The following is a 19,329-nucleotide window of genomic DNA, read 5'->3' as shown; positions in this document are numbered from 1 at the left end:
GTTAAAAAACAGGGCTATTGCTGGTTACTGTGAGAGAAGCAGAAGTTCCGCCTATTATCTGGAAGAGAGAAGGGAAGGAGAATCTGACATACAGCATCTTTCCTGGAAGAGCAAAGAAGAATTTGACGTGCATCGTTTTACCTGAAGAAGAGATGATTGGACATGTGTCATCCTGTGTCTGAAAGGGAAAAGCAGACAGAGGCAAAGCGCTCCTGGAGCACCGACACAAAAAGAGATACAGATGGTGGTGACGTGACCACGAAAGACTCGTGATGGACCAGGAGTCTCCCAAACAATGCTGAAACCACCCTGCAGCCAAATCATTTAACGGAACAGTACGGGAAGTTCCTTATGACCATCCTCGACAAGGGAATGCGCCTTAAATGAGTTAAGGGAGAGAAACCTTAGAATACAGAGGAGCAATCCCGAGCCACAAGAAGCCCCATTGACGTTGCCCCTAGAGTTCCTAGGTAAGGGAGAGAATGGGAGACCCAGGAGGGAAAGTAAAAATCATTATGGGACTAATCCTACTCGTTCAAGTCACAGTAAAGAGACTGTGATACTTAAACCAAAAGGAGTGAGTGAGAATCAGTATAGGACCAATCATACCCATCCCAGTCAGAATGAAGAGACTGTAATAATTAAATCCAAAAAAGTGAATGAAAATCGTTATGAGACCAGTCTTACTCGTCTCAGTCAAGAAAAAGAAATCCAAAAAGTGGAACCTCAAGAAATGAATAAGAATCGCTACTTGAATATTCAGTCTTATTTGAGTAAAATGCAAGAAAGTAAAATAGAAGGAGCGACTTGTAAATGGTGGAACAGTGTATCGCCAGAAGAGAGAAGTACAAATATCTGTAGAAAGAATCAAGAGGAGAATAATAGAACCCAAAAGGATAATCCTCCAAGAAAGGCAAAGCCAAGCAAAGTTGTATACAAAATGTCTTTAGTTGTTAGTATAGTAGTAGGGTCAGTTAGGTTCGTTTTGGATGGTGGACAGTTTCTGTGAAGACATTCACTGATGACTGACGAGCACCTTAGCTAGTTGTGTTAGGTAGGGAGGCCTTATAGCATAGGGTAAGTTAGGCCTTTTTTCTTTTCTTTAATAAATCTAAAAGTGAAATGGCTAATCAGAGTCTGCATCATTCTTCTGACGTGCCACACTTCCTTAAGTTTGGATACCAGACCAGAGGAGAAAAAGAAACTGAAATAAAATAAAGACAGCTAACTAACTAGGTCAGAGCACTCCATTTGGGGGAAAATCCATCCAAACAAAAGGGTTAGATCAGGGATTGTTAGATCAACAAGAGAAATCTGGGAAAAGACAAGCGTGGGAAGCAGGGCCCCATCATCTGAAAGCCGAGTACCTACCTTCCCGGAGGCAACACCTTTGGACATTGTAGAAACCCTGTCGGCTGGGGTGAGGAAGAAAAAAGACCCCTCACCAGAAACTAACACTGAGAGATCTTGAACTGAAGAAAATGGAAGGGAGGCCTATTGCAGGTGTTAGTCGAGGGCCAGTTATATATTAGACAGCAACTACAGGAGACGACTGCCTTACAGATATTGATGGCAGAGAGACAGGACAGCCACTGGTATCCCCGACTATGCTAAAGAAGCTTGAGACAGACGAGGATCTAGCAGCCTTCTTCTTTATTGCAATGAACTCTACCTGGGAGCCAGTAAATATGTGCTCAATAAACTACAAACATTGCAAAATAATGCTCTCAGATCAGCCCTGAGCACCTCAAGGAGAGCTCACATATCTGAAACAAGTAGATAATATAAATGGCTGTCAATCAAGGACAAGGGTCAACTCAAAACTATGTCCCTCACGTACAAAGCACTAAATCATGCGTGCGCCCACCCCGCTGTGCCTAACAGAAACGTTTAAATTAAATCCTGCTACCCGAGCCACCAGGTCATCTAATACACTCTGCCTAATAGTCCCAAAATACAGATTACAAAAATCTGGTAGGATCAGCTTCCCAGTCATGGCTGCCCAGCTGTGGAACTCGCTCCCTCTATCCTTAAAAAAATCCAATTCATTTTCTAACTTCAGAAGCAACTCCATCAAATGGCTAACCGAGTAATATTAACTTAATACTTCCCTCAACCACTCGCCCACTACTATACCACCAATCTGCACGAACCTATGACTGCAAAACGTGAATAACTTAGTATCTTTACTATTGTTTAGGCTGTAATTATGTAATTATTTAATTATTATTTTTTGCCTCTGTAAATTCTTTATGTCATGTAACCCAATGCACCCAGATACCCCCGGTTAAGGCGTACTATAGAAATAAATAAAACAAACAAACAAACAACATATCTTCTCACAATGAAATATTTTCTTAACATTCCTACCTCTTTTTGTAACTCCTTGCAGTGACTGCAATGTCCTTCTGTGATTTCCATGCTATTATGCACGGTACTTTTAGTTAGGCTAACTGCTAAGTCAAAATGGGATTTAGGTAGTGGGGACTGAATCAAAACGTTTTCCATCTCTGACAGTGCTTTATTATATACTTGTGTTTTTGCTGGTTCATATTGTTTTTCTACTTCTTCTATAGTGTCGCCATCACTCTTCCTATAACGTGCAAGCACCTCAAACCTGTTAGCCACTGTGACAATTAATACAACCACAGCCTCATTGTGCATTTCTACAGGAATATTTACATGTTTACCATAAACTGAACTCTCCAGTTCTTGGGATCTCATATAGTGCAAGATGGTCCTTTAGTTCCCTTGACATCAGCCCCATGTTGCTCTTATTTTCTACAACAACACCTGCAATCCCATCTTCCTGTGCTGCAATTTTCTTAAATGTTAAAGTGGTTTGGACCAGATTTCTTGCTGGTGCCTAAATAATAGTTAAATGGTCTTCCACTGCACAGTTAGAAACATGTCGTTTATATGTAGGTGAAGTTACTTGCTTGGCACCAGTGTCAAGGGACACCAAAAGTGATTCAATGTATAAGGGCATTTGCTTCTTCAATCAGTACCATTACTATAGTTGATCTCTTTGGTGCATGCAAGTGTCTATTAGCCTTTCTTTTTCCCATTTTTAAACGATGTTCAAAGCAGTAAAAAAATGTATGTAATGAAAAAATAAAGGTGCTTAAAATGGTCAACCTATATACATCATACAGATATTTTAAATAAAAACCTAAAATCCAAGCAATCTGCACAATTCATTGAAATACCCCCATACAGTTACATATACATGTAAATCATACATAAGCAATAACCAATAAACCTAAAACTTTATTTGAACCCGTAACTTCTGATTTTAACTATTCCAATAGAACAAAATAGGCTAAAATAGCTTTGCCCTACAATGCCTCTGAGCTTGCAAGACTCCGTTCGAAACTCTCAGCATTTCTCATCCCTGTACTTTTCCCAGGTTAGCTGAAGAGATCTCCAAGCTTACAAGCACCTGGTTGAGCATTATAAGGTCACTTCATACTTTATTCAGTTGCTTCCATCATTCTGGAACAACTCTCCCAAATAACTTCAAAACTTTCAATGTTTCACGGCATCAAGTAATGATACAGAGGTGGCACAACAAAGAAAAGTGATTTATGCCGGTCTATGAAATGGGTGCAAGTTACAAATTGCAGTTATAGCGGGGCTTGAAAGATCTTGGGCCCAGTCTGCAGTAGTCAAACAGCTTGCACCAATGAACCAACTACCTCTCTTAGCTAGGTTACGGTTCTCCACCTGCCAATAACAATTATTAGCCGGCACTCCCCAATCCTCCAGCACTCCAAAAGGATCTTAATGCAGATCTTCTGGAAGAAGGGGACGGTAAAGGAGGAAGAAGGTTAGAGGAAGGGGCGACCACCCAACTTACCTAGACGGCCTGCTCCTGCTGGCGAGCACCTGGAGCTTTAAATGTTTATATGCTGCTGCTGGCTGCGTGTCCCCCCAGACTGCCTGCTTGCACTGCCACACATGCTACACTTGTAATTTTGTCAAAACTATTTGCCTGTCGATTAGCATATAATAGTATCAATAACCACCATGAAATGACCTCACTTTTGCCATTCTAACCATGATTCAAAGTGATGCTTAACCCATAACCAGTCTGCATGGTCATTTCTGCTATCGGAAACATCACTTGTAGCACCTATTAAGTTATAAAAGCATTTAAGGCTATATTTTATACCATAGGAAGCATTACTCACAAAACGGCCATCTGTCATAGCCTTTGCCATCAGAGACATCGCTTACACACCCTGTTAACCTACACTACACGAGAGATGTGATGTTTGCAATGTGAGAAGCATCATTCCCTAAGCCTGAAAACACCTCTCAAGAAACATCATTAACTGTACATAAAGCTTGTGGCCATAATTTGAAATGGCCTCTATACATATTGCTTCCAATGACCTTAATGATTCCAGTAGTAGTTTAGAAAAGTTCAAGAATGTATTGTCATTTTTTAGCACTTGTTCAAAACTGGATTACAGGAGCACCAAACTAAGGGGATTCCCAAATCTAATCCTTAGCCTCTCTCAGGCTCCCTCCTCCCTAGCCCAAACTTCCTTGTTCCTCAGATGGTCGTACGTTAGGATTAGAGCAAGGTAACCCCCCCTCCTATCTCTCTTCTGGTATAGGAATCAGGGCCTGAAGGTCTCAGCCTTCTCTGTCTCACTCCCTCCGGGAGTTTCCTAACAGCAGCCTGTTTTGGTTCCACCAAAGGTAATGTTGGTCACGAGTGCCTTCTTTTTTTCTCTTGTTTCCACACTCAACTTCACTCTCTTTCCCTCTCCTCTCCCTATTCTTTCTCTCTCAAAACGTACTAGTCTTTTCCCTACTCTCTTCTTCTCCCGGCTCCCCTTTTCACCTGTTCCCTCTTCTCTCTCTTGCCCATATTACTCTCATCTCGCTCTCTCGCACTCTCATACTTCTTCTGTCTCCCCTTTGCTCCCGTTCTCACCCCTCTTTTCCATCCACTCTCTACTTCCTCCTGTTCTCCCTTCTCTCTCTTCTTTCCCTCCCTCTGGTCCTCCTCGCCCTTTTCTATACCCTCTATCTATACCTCCAATGTTCCTCACTCTCCTCCTTGATCCCTCCCTCATACTAATCCCCTCTATTCTCCAACCTCTCCCCCTCTATACCAGGCTCCTCTCACTTTCACTCTTGCTTCCACTCTTTCACTCACTTTTTCTCAGACCCAATCCTTCCTTCGAGTCTCACTCTACTCTTACTCTCTTCTACCTTCCCCTTTCTCTCTCTGTCTGTCTGTCTGTCTCTCTCTCTCACATTACTGCACTTGCTCCCACAACCGTCACTCCACTCTCTCACACGCAATACCACACATGCACTCTATTTCACAGTCTCCAACACACCCCAGCACTCTGCTCCAGCTTCTGTACTCTGCCTGGTCTTTTGGTCTGCAACCTCTCCTCCAGACCTCATCGAAGCACCTCTCATCGATCCATTACCCTGCAGGTATTAAATACCCAGGCCTTCCTTTCTGACCGCTTCCTTTCCCTTCCCTTAGTCTCTGTCTGCACCTAACCTCTCAAACCAATTGCTTGCTTCCTTTTCCCTGGGGATGGGGTCAGCAGGTCCCATCTTTTTAAGAACCCTCTTTAACCCTGCCCCTTTTTCCTTCTTAGGTGTTTGCAGGCTTGCCTTGTACCGTTGTTTTTACCCAGGGGTTCAGGGATTGGGACCCTCCCAACTCCCTCATCCCCCCCCCTCTGGGGCAGGCTCAGCTCTCGCATATACCCTGTTAGGTCGCCTGCCCCAGTTTGGAAAGGAGCCCTTTCCTCCCTCATAGGGTCAAGTCCCTGATCCTGTTACAATATACTATAAGAGACATCCCTGACATCACCTTTTAACTTCTACCCAGCAGAGTTATCAGTTTGTCCCATCTGACACATTACTCCTAGATGCTATTTAAATGTAACCTAGTTGAAATGTTATTTCTTAGACTGTAGGAGATTTTACAATGAATGTTTCTTCTCTCCATGTGCCAGTTGCTCCAATGTGTCCTGTAGGCGGCTCCTTCTTCCCAGGAAACGATCACTGCTATCGGCTAATCGTGGATAAGGCTGACTGGTTCGATGCTCAGAGGTTCTGCCAAGATAATGGTAATGGGGATCTGGCAGTTGTGAGCAGCACTGAGGTCCTGGACTTCCTAGTCTCTGACATCATCAGGTAAATAACCATGCAGTCTCTTCCCTGCATGAGTTGGTTTTGTTTGTTTGGGGATATCTGTTACTCAGGGAAGGGGATACAAACACACCCTAATGAGGGAATGCCTGAGCAAAGATTAATTTTTAAAACCAGCCGTCGGAGAGTTCTGAGAGGCCACCCTATTCAGTGAACAGGGTGCTTGACATTTAGATCTAGCTGTCAGGGACTGTCATTACCATTTCATGGCACACTGCTAGTCCCTGTGGTGGCAATGGACCCGGAAAGCTAAACTGAGATGAGCAATCTAGCCTTCCTCCAACATGTTGATGGGACTTTTGGGGCGCCTTGTGAAAAGCTCATTTCTGCATCGCTGTGCACTGCCCAGGTTCGTTTCAGCCTTTTCTCCATGATCCTGCTGCAATTGGTGCTCCCATGATGAGTTCACCGTCTTTCTGTTCCTTCTTACCCTTACTCTCTATCTGTCAGTCATGTCTTGCTGCTCTTGTCGTTTCGCCATACCGTTCTTCTATAGACTCCGCTACGAATTCTTGGACTCTGAAGCTTGGTTTTCCAGGTCCTTTGCAGCAGTATTTTGCAAGTCCAATTGCATGTCTTGGATCAAGATTTTGTTTACCCTTTTTGGTTTTTCTCCTGTACTGGTAATCTTACCTGGGTCCGGTGTAATACAACTGTCCCCTGCACTCTATTGGTCACACTGGCTTCCAGGATATACCTCTACCTCTTTTCCTGCCCGAAGATTCTGAAGAAAGTGAGGACCCAGACCAGACACTAGACAAACTCTATCAAGGTAACCTGGGCTGCGCAGTAAGGCAGACTTCAGGATATATAGGGGAAGTGTAATAGTACAGTAGTACCCACAGAACACTCAAATAAATAAAGAAACACTGAAGTACATGCATCTATCACTTTATTAGGTTTTCCATCTCTGTTGCTAACACACACTATACCTATGGAGTAGCAGAACATTGGTGTGATGTTCTTTTAACCATAAGATGTTAAATTAATGTATATTTTTATGTCGAACCATGGGCGTGTGATCCTCGTTTCTATCTGCATGCCTCTGCACAGTAGCATGCCGTCGTTCATCCAGGCCCCCTTCAAACAAACTGTAAATTGTGGGAACAATTTGTGAAAACATGAAAAAGTTATTAAGAAAAGAATTTTGGCCTAGTCTCCTTCATTTTCCAGTAGAGAAAAAGTGCATCGATTGAACACCTGTAGCGTGAAAACTGCTGGACAGATGTGTACCAAATAAGAAAAAACGTGGGCACAAAATGTCTCAGATGTTTCTTTTGCTGGTTTAGGGTAAACCCGTCCAGAAGTTTATGAAATATTTGATGTCAATGGGGGTGCCCCCTGCTCCTAAAAAACGTATATGTATCTCTCATAGTGCTTTGCACCAGAGAGGCTGAGAGGCTTTTCAGAAATGAAGTATTACTATTTTATTTTGCTCAATGCAAGATATTCCTGTGGTATTATTGAGGGAAGCTGAAAAGTAAAAGTGCTCAAATGCTATTTGGAGGAGTTAAAGGGTCTGCAATCACATCAGGCTACATGTGGGTTGGGGAAGAGGACAAAATGTGAAGTGGAGGGTTTGGGGGTGGGCTGGGGACCCAGTTATGGGTAGCACATTTTAGGCTTATCGTGGGAATCCTAAGAGATTCTCACGAGATTACAGCAGTAACGTCGCAAGATGCCCTCAGAAAAGAAACTACATCATACGAACCGAAGAGTGATACAGGGTAATGGGAGAGGGTCAGGGACGGAAAAGGCAATTGAGTGGGGTGGGGGTACCATGAAAAGAGGAAGGGGCGCATGAGTGCCTCTAAGGATGGGGAAGATTTGATAATTCGTAAGTGTTTTTACTGTTATCACGGGAATCGGCACACCGCTACTTTACAGCAGGACTCGGCATAATAGAAAATGATTCCTGTGAAATTAAGGCGGGACTAGGAGGTGGAAAAACAAATATACTCCTACGTTAGGTCCCCTTTCCACCATACTTGTGGCGTTCCCGTGGTGCGGAGATGGGATCAGAACCTTAGCAAGCGCTCTGCGCTTTTAGAGCGCATTGATGGATCAGGTGCGCATAGCGCGACCGTGCCCACAACCCTGCCTGTCGCACTCTATTGAATGGGTTGGACGCCTAACGCAGCTTTCCTTTTTTTTCCTATTTCTTCAGCCTGTTTTCTGTGTCAGCTATAATCCTTTGCTTCTTCTCCTACTTCCTTCCTGTTTTATGGCGGGTAAATCAGGGTTCTCCAAGTGCGCCAGGTGTCACTGGTCATTATCTGTGGTGAACCCTCACACTCTTTGTCTAGAGTGTTTGGGCCTGATTCATCGCTGCAATGCCTGTGCGCTCTGTGACACATTTTCCTTCAAGCCCCTCAGGAGTCGACTGATGCAGTGGAAAGGCATCTTCCAAACGTAGCCCCTGGAGCACCTCAAATCCTATGAAAAGTCCAAGAGGGTAGGTCATTATGTTCTTGGGCACCCCAACCAGGCAACTCCTTCCCGGGGATCGACCGAAGCGGGAGAGTCATCCAGGGCCTTTTGCATTTAGCCAGCATGTTTACAGGGGTTTGCGCTGAGGTGTCTGAGGAGACTCCTACTGGTACCATCTCTGAGGACCTGGCAGTGTCTAGAACTGGGCTCCAGCCTGTGAGAACATCGGTTTCTGAAAAAGCTTCTACCAGGTACTCTGTTCCCAAGGGCGACCCGCCTTCTATCGGACATGGTTCCGAGGCCTCCTCCGGGAAGGCTTGTACCAGGGACCTTTTCTCCGAGGGAGTTTTGTCTCGTAACAAAATACATTCCGAGGCCTCATCCTCTGATCTTACCAGGCAAAATCCAGAGGGCCTGCAGGCCTAGTAAGCCCCACACCTCAGATCTCCTCAGGGGGCAACGTGGCCTGTTCAGTGCCCCAGGGCATACCCCATCCTTGACAGGCCATGGCTCAACGCAGATCCTCTGTTGCAGTTGCTGTATCAGATTCAGGACAGGCACCAGATGATGCATCCCCAGTCACGCCAGGACACACACCGGGTGGCGCAGATAGAATTCTGCCTTCACTGCCGCAGGACCCCTTTAGGCTCCCACCATTTTCACCACGTGTCGTATGGTCACCCAGTGTCAGAGGGTACACTGCACCGCTGATCTCAGTGCCTATCAGCAATTGGGCCCCTATAGTCTCGCTGGGTCCCTCCACTCCAGGTCTCTCGTTAGAAGACTGGTTCTTTAACACATTTCAGGTACTCATGTATTCAGGACCTATCAGCCTCAGCTGGTTGAATTGCCTGCTCAACCTATACTACCTCAGTCTGGGCCTTCACAAACCCTGCCAAAGCCTGCTCCGGGTTACAATGCTCGGTGCAACCGCTCCTCCCTTACTGAAGGAGCCTTTGCCTCCTTTACCTGTTCTGCTGCCTGGCCTGCCAGATGAGGACATGGCAGACAATCAGGGCCATGCTACTGAGCACGGTGAGGAAATACCCATGTCTTTCAAGGCCTTTCATGACCGGGTACAAGGCCTTATGGAGTACATGGCAATCCCAATTCCGGAAACCTCACAGGTGGACCAGCGGGTGTTGTCTTTGGTCCAATCCAAATCAACCACAGACAGGTCCAGTATTCATCTGCAACCGGACATGTTGGAGGAATCCCAGAAGATTTGGCAAATACCAGCATCAGTCCAACCGGTGGCAAAAAGGGTGGACATGAGGTATAGGCCCGTCGCGTCGGAGAAGCTCTGTCTAATGGGCCGGTCTGAAGCTCATTCCACGGTAGTGGCTGCAAAAACTACAATTTGCTCCTTCCATCAGACCATCAGGCGGGTTTCCGCTCAGGCTTGAATGAATATGGCCAAGTTGCACAAGACCTCATAGAAGCCAGTTATCATCATCTTGATACAGATGCAAAGAGGTATGGCCATAGTTGTGTCTATTAGGCGGCAAGTGCTTTTGAAAGCCAACAAGTTCCAGACAGATGTCCAGTAACAGCCTATGGACCTTCTGTTTGACGGGATGGAGCTCTTCAATTCGGATATAGATGAAGAGCTGAACAACAACAAAAAAAGTGCACAAACTGCAACATCTTTTGCATGGGGCTTGGTCATTGCCACCAAGCATGGGTCTTTGGGCCTCCAACAATTCAGGATGATTCAGAGGCTTCATCTACTGCTGTAACAAACTGTAAAAGAACTGAGCGTGCCCCGTAAAAAGCAGGCACGTCAGTCCACACTGGGATTTTTTTCACAGCCCTCCCCCACCCCAGAGCCAAAGCAGTCCAATTGATGCAAGGATGCAGGTCCACAGCATACCAGTGGGAGGTCGAGTGTGGCATCATCTTGTACAGTGGAGGTCCATAACCTGCGACAACTGGGCCCTTTCTGTGATCCACAAGGGCTACCGTCTCACTCTACCCCCAACCCCACATCACCCCCACACTCTCTCAAAAATGCTCAGATGCTCTTTTACAGGAGATTTCAAAACTTCTCCTCATGATAACCATAGGCTTTTATTCAAGGATCCCCACCATTCCAAAGAAGAATAAAGGCTGGTCTGCAGACAATTGAGACCTGAACATTGCTCTTGTTGCACCTATACAGCTCTCAGCCCATCGACAAAGAAACGAGAGATGTACATCGCTCATGACCCCCTTCTCCTCTTCACCGATGATGTATCGCAGGTGTGAGAGACGCTATTCAGTCAACCATCCAGACCATATCCTGATGGCATCACAGAAGAGACAAGCCTGCATTCTATAGAGCAAGTCGACTGATTGCAGCCACATAGAGCTGATTATGTAACGACTGACATCATGACATAGATGCGTTAGACATGAAGCACGTATGCATTCCTGTACGAAGCTATGCAGGCATTTTAGTTTATTGCTGGTAGACAAGAAGAATATGTTTATGACCCACATAGTTAGAGACAGCCACATACACCTTTCGCTATGCAGAAAACCACAAGGCGCATAAGAATGCATAGGGACAGCTTGCTGAAGCTTAATGCAACTAGCAGGGACAGCAATGCAAATAAAGATGGATAACAGTGGTACATTGGAGTGAATGGAAGAAGGATGAGCCAGCTGAAGCTAATAGGGTAGGTTTCCAGCACGTGCACCGATACCCAAGGACACAGAGGGATGGAACACTCCCAGATAAGCAGAAACCACAGAGTAACTTCAAGAAGTCAAATCAGAAAATCCTCTTGGTTACAGAGAGAAGAGAGCCATTTTGTAGTCCCTACGTGACCTGAACCTGCTAAACAGTGCCTATTCATTCGAGCTAAGTAGAGATTACTGTTCCCACCAGACTGAATGCAGGGAGAAACATATGTAGCATAGGTTCAAAGACAAATGTTCTGTCTCACGGCACAGGAGATCGTATAAGGTAACTTATTGGGAATGCGCAGCACCACCGGAGTCGTTCCCACCACCTTGAGTGTTGTACTTGGCCTTGCACCTGTCCAGGATTCCAAGGTTGAGAAGACCCTGTCTGTCCAATCCCTATTCACCTACCCCGATGAGTGTATACAACGTTGCAGCGGCCAACCACCTTTCACTAATCTGTAACTTTTTATTTGATACTTTTGGAGATGGTCTCAGGAGGAGCCACCAGATATGGTTACCCAATGGGTGCACTAATACATATAGAAAAGTTTATGTAGCTCATCTTACTAACCTATCCTGAGTCATATTACGTTTTCTGGGATGTACCTGCATTTTGTGACATCACTTGTGAACAAAACCAGCTGAAAACCGCCTAGACACTGAGAGTGAGAGTGAAGAATGTTAAGTTGTTCATGCTGCAATCACTGTCAATTGAACGCGTAATAAAGACAGTTGAACTTTGCTCTATGACTGGGTCTTCCATTCTTGGTGCAGGGGATTTCCAGGAACCAGTTCCTCTTGCCTGTACATCGGGACGATGCTAATAGTCCTCTGACCGCTTTTACACAATGCTTTCAACCTTTTCTTACCACAATAAAAATTCAAAATGATCACGCCTGCACTCATTCAGTCAGGCAATTGGCTGGTAGCTGTGGATTTCCAGGACACCAATTTGCATGTCCCTATTTGGCCCCCTCACCGCCGTTACCTGTGGTTTTCCGTAGGCCAAGACCATTACCAATACAAAATTCTGCCCTTCGGCCTGAGCTTGGCCCAGAGGCTGTTCACCAAGCTGATGGCGGTTGTGGTAGTATTCCTCTGCCTGAAAGGCATACGCCTGTATCCCTACCTGAGCGACTGATTAATCAGGACCCAGTCTCCAGCACATACATCTCTACAACTTCTGTACCTTCTGGATCTGATGCATGCCCTGGGACTGCCAGTCAACAAGAAAAATTCCACGCTAATCCCCTCTCAGAGACTAGATTACATAGGCTTCATCTGGGACTCAGAAAGGAGCATGGTCTTTCCTACAGAGGAGAGGATTTGCTATGTGCTGGAAATAACCTTTCTTTTCCTCTAACATGCTCAGACCACAGCTTGGTGGTTCCTGCTCTTGATTGGCCTGGTGGCAGCGTGCATCCTGCTGGGGCCTATCGTCAGGCTCAGGATGCATTGGACACAATAGCCTCTTTAGTCTCAATTGGCAGAACCATTGACAGTCCCGGTGTCCATTCCAGTGTGGCTGCATCTGGACCTGCTGTGGTAAACTGACACCGCCAATATGCACATTGCAGTGACCTTTCAAGATCCTCCACATCAGCGTACAATCATGAAGGACTCCCTGCTGTCAGGGTGGGGAGCAACCCTAGAGGACCTACAGATCCAAGACAAAAGGAACCGCCAAAAGATAAACTTCTTGGAGCTGAAGACAGTGTTCTTCACTCTCCAGGCTTTTCTACCAATTATAGTGGGCTTGAGGGACCTCAGTCTGGTGGATAATGTGGTCACAATGTTTTGTATAAACAAGCTGGGAGGCACCAAGTCAACAAAGCTGTGTGCTCTGGCCATCCAGCTTTGGGAATGGGCTCTGAGTCATAACATTTTGGTACAGGAGCCCATCTAGCAGGAGCAGAGAATGTGTAGTCAGACAAGCTGAGCAGAAGGTCAGCGGCCAATCGCGAATGGGAGCTCAATGCTCAAGTCCCCAGGGAGTGATTTTCTGCAAAGGGCCACCCTCCAGTGGACTAGTTCACAAAACAGTGGAACGGCACTTGTCCCCATTTCGCCTCATGGAAGGGAAGAGGGAGACATTCATTGGGGGACGTGTTGTCGATATCATGGAGATATGGATCAATCTGTTTGTTTATGCTTTTTCTTGTCTTCCTCTGATCCCGAGAGTATTACAAAAGTTCAGAACATCTAGGGAGACGGAGCTGCTCCACATTTTCCCCAGAGGCATTGCTTCTTAGATCTGCTGCTCATGACAGATGGACCTGCTCTCCCTCTCCCCCGTTTTATCCAAATCTTCATCACCAGCAAGAGGGCAAGGTGGTTCATCCCGGCCCTCAATTGCTGTCAGGCAGCTAAAGTGAGGTGGAATGTTTCATGCATTTTCCATGCAAATGAGGTTCAATGCAATGAGCCACCTCAAGCTCTGAATACACACTTAACTATGGCAAAGAACACAGAAGTAGCCTTTCAGCACCACCTGCCCCAAGAGGCTAGCTGCAAAGCAGCAACTTGGGCATCCCCATCAAGCATTATGTAATGGGTTCTTGCCCCATAGTGGATGCATTATTCAGGTAGGCAGTACTAAGAAACATTTTTGCTACAGTTTAGTGCAATCCTCCCGGGTTAAAGAGTAGTGCTTGGTACTTGCCCCTTAGTATGGAGTTATGGGGATGTACATAGGAGTAAGGAGATATTACTCACCATAGTCCTATGTCCCCTTTCCTCCATACGCTCACCCTCCATCCCCCTATAACTGTGTAGCTAGATCCTACCAGTACTCTCAGCAGATCAAGGGATTGAGCAGAAGCAGCGTTAGAGGTGGGGTTGTGGGCACGGTCACGCTATGCACACGTGGTCCACCCGCACTCTCTCTAAAATTTAAAGAGGAAGCACTCTGTGCTTGCTAAGTCTCCATCACCGCTCCACGGGAACACCCATAAATATGGAGGACAAGGGACGTAGGACTACAGTGAGTATCTTTTCCTTTTTACAACTTCAGAGATCACATCTACTAGACAAGGGGAAAGAGGTATTTGGGAGCAATGATATGATATGGCATTTATAACATGCCTATACACAAGTGATTCAATGTGCGACACGGCAATGGAGGGGGAACAGAGGGAAGATAGAGACAGCGATCCTACTCGGCCGAGTGTCATTCAGATTGCGCAAGTGCAGGGGAAGGGGAGGGGACAGTGCAGTACAAGGGGTAATAGAATAATAAAATAAGAGAAGTAGGGCCAGCTGGTGGCAAGTGTGAACATAAGTCAGCCAATCCAGTGCCCAGTCCATGATGCTAAAGGTATCATGTAACCATTTAATGAGGATACAATGGTTGACCGTGTGAAAGGCGAAGGATACATCAAGGAGCACTATCCTCAATTGTACTACAATCATAAATAGCATAAACACTTAATTTATATAATTCCACTATATTACAAATACTGTATACTCCTCCTACAGTACCTACACAATTACTATACACATATTACTATAGTGTGTGTGCCCAGTGGCACAATACACCTTAAAATAACAAAACTCACCCAGAACCCCCTGCCATCCAAATCATGTCCTCGAACACCACAATTGACTGTGGTCTCGGCGGCATCTGCACACCCCTTTTTCACCTATAAAAACAGCTCCAAAACATCTTTATTCCACTCCTCCATCCTTTCCAGGCCCTCTTTCAGCCACCAAATAACCCAAAATGGGTTGCCAGGGAGGCAGTGCAGGTGTGTAACTGGCGGGGGAGGAGGACCTGGACCCGAGATCAGATTGTGGCCAGGTAACCAGTACAGTTTAAGACAGGAATTCAGTAGGGGAGAGGAGGAGAGCAAGCAGAAGCAAAGAGGAAGGTTTTAAGGTGCTTCCGGAATCGGAGATGTTTCTCCTCAAGTTTCAGGGAGGCAGGGAGGCTGTTCCAGAGGGAGTCTCCAGCCGAGGAAAGAGATCGACCACCAACTCGTTGCTTGGAGAAGCGACTGAAACAATTGATGCAACATGTACAATTGCATGGCCAGGGCTTATGGACAGTGAGCCCACCTGCTAAATTCTTAAAATGTGGGTCAACATGGATAGTGGGAACGGCTAAAGGCCATGGCTAGTGGATCCTGATGCCTCGAGATAAGACCCTGTGTGTTTTTACAAACATTTGGGGCAAAATGGACAGTTGCTGCCTGAAGGCCTGTGGACCCTGAGGTTATTAAAGGGTTATGAGCCTCGGCAGGTAGGCACGGGCAACTAGCCTTGGACAATGGCTGTAGACTGTGGCCTTCCCCCTTTTGAAAATGTATGTGCAGCATGTACAGTGGCAGTGGCTGATGGCCATGGCTAGTGGGCCCCGAAGTAAATATATGGTAACAAAACCCTTGAAATTTGCTGAAAAAAATGTTGTTTAAGCGACAGTTAAGATAAGCTGATTTATCGTAACAAAACCCTTGAAATTCAGTGGGTGTGGAACGTGATGACTATCTTAACTCAGCGCCCCCACACCCAACCCCTCTTGGCAAAACCCATGAGCATATACATGATATAGCAGAAGAGATTCACAATTACATAGAAAATGAAATCATGGGGTACATCTACAGGGGGGACACAGAGTTAAGATGGTCATTATTTCCCACACCCACTGAATTTGAAGGGTTTTGTTGCGATAAATCAGCTCACTATAGCTGTTTCTTAACTAATGTTTTTTTCAGTTAACCTTACAGGGCCTGCGGTAGCAGCCCTGTAATTATGGTTAAGTTGCTAAACTCATAGAAAGAGCACCTTTTGAGCAGCTTATAACTTTGCCCCCCCCAGGACGAATACTCACCAAACTTTGCAAAAAAAGTATATGGCCCAATCGCAATGATTCTGCGAAGTCTGGTGCAGTTTCGTCCAGGGTGGCAAAGTTATAGGGGGGGGTTCCCAAAACATGTGGAAATCCTCATAGATGCAATGGAAAAAAGGTTTTGCTCGCGCCTACAACCCAAACCGCTGGATGGATTTTGGTGTAAATCCTTCCAGTAGTTTTTTAAAAAATTGCAAAAAGTAGGCCAAGACAAATTTGTGATATCTGGGTCCGACTCACTTTCCTATTCATACGCGCCTGCTGATTGGATGGTGAATACGTCTGCATTATAGTCAGTGAAAACAGTTGTGTGATGGCTTATAACTTTGGCTCCACTCAATGAACTGCATGAAAGTTTACAGTATCATTATAGACCTGGCCCCTAATAGTTCTGCAAAGGTTGATGCTGTTTCACCAAGAGGGGGCAATATTATAAAGGCTTGTACATTTGGTGCCGTTGGACGAATCTGCACAAAAGTTTGCAAACATCCTTCAGACCCAAAGTTGAATGTTTTTGCAAGGTTTGGTGACGGTTTATCAAGAGGGAGCAAAATTAGAGCGTGGGTCGCATTGTTTTTAGATGGCTTATAACTTTGGTGCTGTTTGACAAATCTGCAAAACCCTATGCAGAAAGATTATAGACCTAACCTTGAATGTTTGTGCAACCTTTGAATTAATTTTGTGCAGTGGGGGCTAAGTTATACGACAATTTTTGTACATACATTTTGAAATGTTTCAAAAAATAAAACATGGACAGATTTGCAGCAAACTCGTGCAAGGAGCATTGGCAAGGACCCGAAAGCATGGTTCCTCCAGTGTATCCGTGTTTTCTTTTTTGAAAAGTGTCATAATGTAGTTACACAAAATTGTGAAATACATTTGGTGACTGAGGTATATATATATACATATATATATAGCCTGTTGCCAAGGCCATGAGGGACCGGCAATGGGGTTAAAGTGGGCATGGCCACCAGGGACCGGCCATGTGGTAATGTTTTTTTAAATCGAGATAGGTTTGAATGGGAGAAAAAAAATCTGCTTGTGGCTAGAGTGCTGGACGGGATTGCAGCAAACATACGCGAGGAGCATAAGCAAGGACCGCAAAGCATAGTTTTTCAAAACTGTCCTGTGTTTTATTTTTTCCAAAGTGTCAAAATGTAAGTACAAAAAAAAGGGATATAACTTTGGTTCCTGGACAGTGGGCCTGACCCATGGCAAGGATGAATGCCTACTCTGATTAACTTATTGGGGATGCATGTGGAAATAGTCACTCACTTTAAATGCTGTATGAATTTGTGCAATGCAGACACATCTAAAGTATCCAATCAATAGTCCTGAGACAATTTTATTTTTCAAATTGTTGTCATATATCTATTGTGTCTTTTATATAAGATAGTAATCAATGGACACGAGGTTTTAAGTACCAAACAATGTATTGTGATATTTGATCTGTTACAGAGACTATACCACTACCATTGGTCTAGCCTGCAGAAAGTCTGTGAAATGTTTATGTGCCTTGGGCAAAACATAGGTAGCAGGCATGCAAGGTAGCTGAACTGTTAAATGATTTATTTCTTCTCTTGTTAAATGCGTTTGGGAGTCCACTCGCAAGGTTTGTCCCTGATTAAGATTTTACAATTTTCCAATCGGTTCCCTTGTAATAGCATATACTTGTGTCACCTGAATGTATTTTATGTATAGTGGCATATCATCCCAATTCATGAGGACCACATTTTCACTAGCCTGCTAGTTCTATTATTAGGGCAGGATCCAGTTCTATGCACTCAGTGCCATTCTCTGAGATGTCACATTATAGACAACGTATGGTGTATTGGTTTTCCACAAATGTCAATTTTTTTAAATCTCTGCTCTCATTAATTCAAACACATATAAATATTACAGGGCCTGTGGCAGTGGCCCTGTAGTTATGGTTGCCTAGAGTCCAAACCGCTGGACAGATTTTCGCCAAATTTACTCAAGGAGCAAAGGCTTGGTCCCAAAAGTGTGCTTTTGTAAATTTGGCGTAGATCTGTCCAAAAAGTAGGTAAAAGAAATGTGTGATATCTGGGTCTGGTCCGCAGACTCACTTCCTGATTCGGAGTCCGCGGATACTGCTGGGCCAATCAAGGGTCGGCGTGCTGATCATGGACATCGTACGCACTTGCTGATTGGATGGTGAAAAACGTGAGATTCATCATATTTTTTTAAACGGTCTCCATGTTGTATCTGCTGTCAGCGACCTGTGTCCGCGGATAGCGAAATGGGGGGAAAAAGTCTGGAAAACACATACAGGGTTATTTGGTGGCTGAAAGAGGGCCTGGAAAGGGTGGAGGAGTGGAATAAAGATGTTTTGGAGCTGTTTTTATAGGTGAAAAAGCGGTGTGCAGATGCCGCCGAGACCACAGTCAATTGTGGTGTTCGCGGACATGATTTGGATGGCAGGGGGTTCTGGGTGAGTTTTGTTATTTTAAGGTGTATTGTGCGTACTTGTTATATGGTTTAATTATATTGTGGTGTCTGTGGCCATTCCCCAAAGAATCTGGCCACTGGCCACACACACTATAGTAATATGTGTATAGTAATTGTGTAGGTACTGTAGGAGGAGTATACAGTATTTGTAATATAGTGGAATTATATAAATTAAGTGTTTATGCTATTTATGATTGTAGTACAATTGAGGATAGTGCTCCTTGATGTCTCCTCCGCCTTTCACACGGTCAACCATTGTATCCTCATTAAGTGGTTACATGATACCTTTTGCATCATGGACTGGGCACTGGACTGGCGGACTTGTGTTCCTCACTAACCCCCCTTCCCAGCTGCAACTGGTCCATTTGTACTCCACCACCTCACTGTCTACCTGCAGATTACCCTAAGCTTCTATCCTATTATCGTGGCTCTTCAATATCTATTTCGTCCCACTGGCTCACCTGATGTCCTTCTTCTTTTCTCATTTCCTGTGTTAAGTTAATGACACAGAGCTTTCCTTAAACTTCCCTCAACACATTTCTTCTCGTTTTTTATCCCTGATTGTTTGATGCCATTGAGGCATTGTGTGCGTCTAAGAATCTCTGTGTCAATGCCAGTAAGAGGGATATCTTTCTTATTGTGACACTTGTGCCCTGTTTTTCTTCTACCCTCTGGTCACCCTCTTTTGACCCTCTACTTTCACCATCCTGTAAGGCCTAAAC

At 45.0% G+C, this 19,329-nt stretch overlaps 1 protein-coding gene across 1 annotated transcript in view; it reads left to right on the top strand.

The window, feature by feature from the left end:
* Positions 1 to 19,329, top strand: part of PKD1 (polycystin 1, transient receptor potential channel interacting) — a 1,742,473-nt gene that overhangs the window by 268,505 nt on the left and 1,454,639 nt on the right. The window contains exon 6 of the mRNA XM_069647332.1: positions 5,997 to 6,177. Within this exon, the coding sequence (XP_069503433.1) occupies positions 5,997 to 6,177 (181 nt within the window). The remainder of the gene's footprint in view (positions 1 to 5,996; positions 6,178 to 19,329) is intronic.

The sequence above is a fragment of the Ambystoma mexicanum genome, chromosome 2q (assembly GCF_040938575.1).
Source record: "Ambystoma mexicanum isolate Mex_15411 chromosome 2q, UKY_AmexF1_1, whole genome shotgun sequence".
NCBI classification, from domain to species: domain Eukaryota; kingdom Metazoa; phylum Chordata; class Amphibia; order Caudata; family Ambystomatidae; genus Ambystoma; species Ambystoma mexicanum.
This window is presented reverse-complemented; position numbering and strand designations above follow the sequence as displayed.